Source organism: Triticum aestivum, chromosome 6B (assembly GCF_018294505.1).
Source record: "Triticum aestivum cultivar Chinese Spring chromosome 6B, IWGSC CS RefSeq v2.1, whole genome shotgun sequence".
In the NCBI taxonomy this organism is placed as follows: domain Eukaryota; kingdom Viridiplantae; phylum Streptophyta; class Magnoliopsida; order Poales; family Poaceae; genus Triticum; species Triticum aestivum.
In genome coordinates, this window is record NC_057810.1 from 77918521 (window position 1) to 77920187 (window position 1667).

General features: G+C 45.6%; 1 protein-coding gene across 1 annotated transcript; it reads right to left on the reverse strand.

The window, feature by feature from the left end:
• Positions 1-235: 235 nt before the first annotated feature.
• On the reverse strand, positions 236-821 carry LOC123135314 (homeobox-leucine zipper protein ROC8-like). The gene is made up of 3 exons (XM_044554356.1): positions 713-821; positions 480-600; positions 236-368 (listed from the first exon to the last, which is right to left on the reverse strand). Exons 1-3 carry the CDS (start codon positions 748-750, stop codon positions 288-290), a joined length of 240 nt encoding a protein of 79 aa, XP_044410291.1. The 5' UTR covers positions 751-821; the 3' UTR covers positions 236-287.
• Between the last annotated feature and the right edge of the window lie 846 nt (positions 822-1667).

A 1667-nucleotide genomic window follows, 5' to 3' on the forward strand; every position in this document is an offset into this window, starting at 1 on the left:
GCATGATCTACAGCTCCACTATTATCGCGTGTGATCCGAAGTGCCATGCCATCCCATGACTCGGTTCACGACATGGTAGAAACAGGAGCGACCCCTACCTGACACATGGACTCGACGCAGACATGCTTGCCGTCGAGACCGACTCTCAGTGCATACCGTCTGCTCGCAGGCAGCTGTGTGGCACGTTATTTGGAACAAACAAATTGAAAGGAAAAAAATTAAGGCATGCACTAAATTTACTTCAATAGATCAGCCCTTGATCCACAAACCCACATCGCGAAGTGGTCTTAGTGGATCTCATCACTCTCTGAGTCGATCTCGTCGTTCTCCGAGTCGGATAAGTGGTTGTCCACCTGCTCGTGCCTAGCCTGCAATGCCGTCAACCACAAACACCACATCCAGATTCCGTTACATTCCCTCATCACCCAGGCAGAAAAAACTGAAAACCTTGGAAAAATAGAATGGAGACGAGTTCATACCCTCCTCATCTGGGCACGATGGTTCTTGAACCAGAATTTGATATGCTGGGGCTCCACGCGAAACTCGCGACCGAGATGAGCGCGCTGGGCCTCATCGGGGTTGGGGCACTCCATGAAAACACTGCCGTTTTCAAAAAAAATAAAAGTAAAAGAAAACCATGAATACCGTGCACATGAATCACCATGAAAATATGACACGAGAAATAAGCTGTAGGAAATGGTGCTTGATCAACCTCTCAAGGATCTGAAATTTTTTGTCACTTAGGTCCATTGTTACCAATTTCTCGTTTGCTCGCTCACACTCTCCCGGGCTGGCTAGAGGAAGAGAAAGTGGAGGCAGGAAGATATCTACATACTGGATGCTATGTGACCTCTGGTTTGCTTCTATTTATACACGAGAGGGCGGTGTTTCTCCTCTGTCAGAATGCTGGCACAAAGAAGGGCCTGTCTGTGTGACCTCTGGCTTGCTGCTGGCAGTCTCCTGGTCGGTCTCTCTTAATGCCTCCTCCTTTTTGGCTTCTTCCACCCTATATTGTTGACCGTCCGTCCCTGTATTGCTTGGGAGCGCCAGCAGCAGAAACGTTCGCTTTGACTTTTGACCACCTCGGGTCGCTCGCCGGCTGTCTTGAATGTTTCTCTTTATGCATCCTCTCTCTTGGCTTCATCCCTGGCTTGCTCGCGAGCGCCAGCAGTAGCGTGGTAGTACTAGTAACTAATGCGATGTAATAAGCTTATATCAACAAATTCAAATCATAGTACAGGTCAATTGGGTTATTGACCTGTGATGTACTCCCTCGGTAAAGAAATATACTCCCTCCGTCTAGGTGTATAAGTCATCTTAGGTTGTAAAGAAATATACTCCCTCCTCATTTAGCAGAATTTGCAAAGCACTTCAAATCAATTGGGTTTATGGACCTGCATCAGTACGAGTCCTACTGGGTTTGGATGCAACAAACAAATGCAGAGTTACCTGAAAATGGCCGGTGACCTGTCTTGAGTTCGTAATTTCTCCCATCCCACAATTACCATTGTTCCTCTTGTAGAAAGGGAGATAATTAGTCCTGAGTTACGTCCATGTATTAGTTGTTAACCATTATATAATAAATTCTGCAATATTTTACTAGCATGCAATTGATAGGCATTAATTTCCAGCCTCTTAATTATGTATGGATATCAAATTAATCAATA

Coding starts and splice junctions, on each gene's coding strand:
- LOC123135314 (XM_044554356.1), bottom strand. CDS start 750: ATGGACCTAAGTGACAAAAAATTTCAGATCCTTGAGAG. Junction 601..712: donor AAATTTCAGATCCTTGAGAG/GTTGATCAAGCA, acceptor TGAAAACGGCAG/TGTTTTCATGGAGTGCCCCA. Junction 369..479: donor ATCGTGCCCAGATGAGGAGG/GTATGAACTCGT, acceptor ACGGCATTGCAG/GCTAGGCACGAGCAGGTGGA.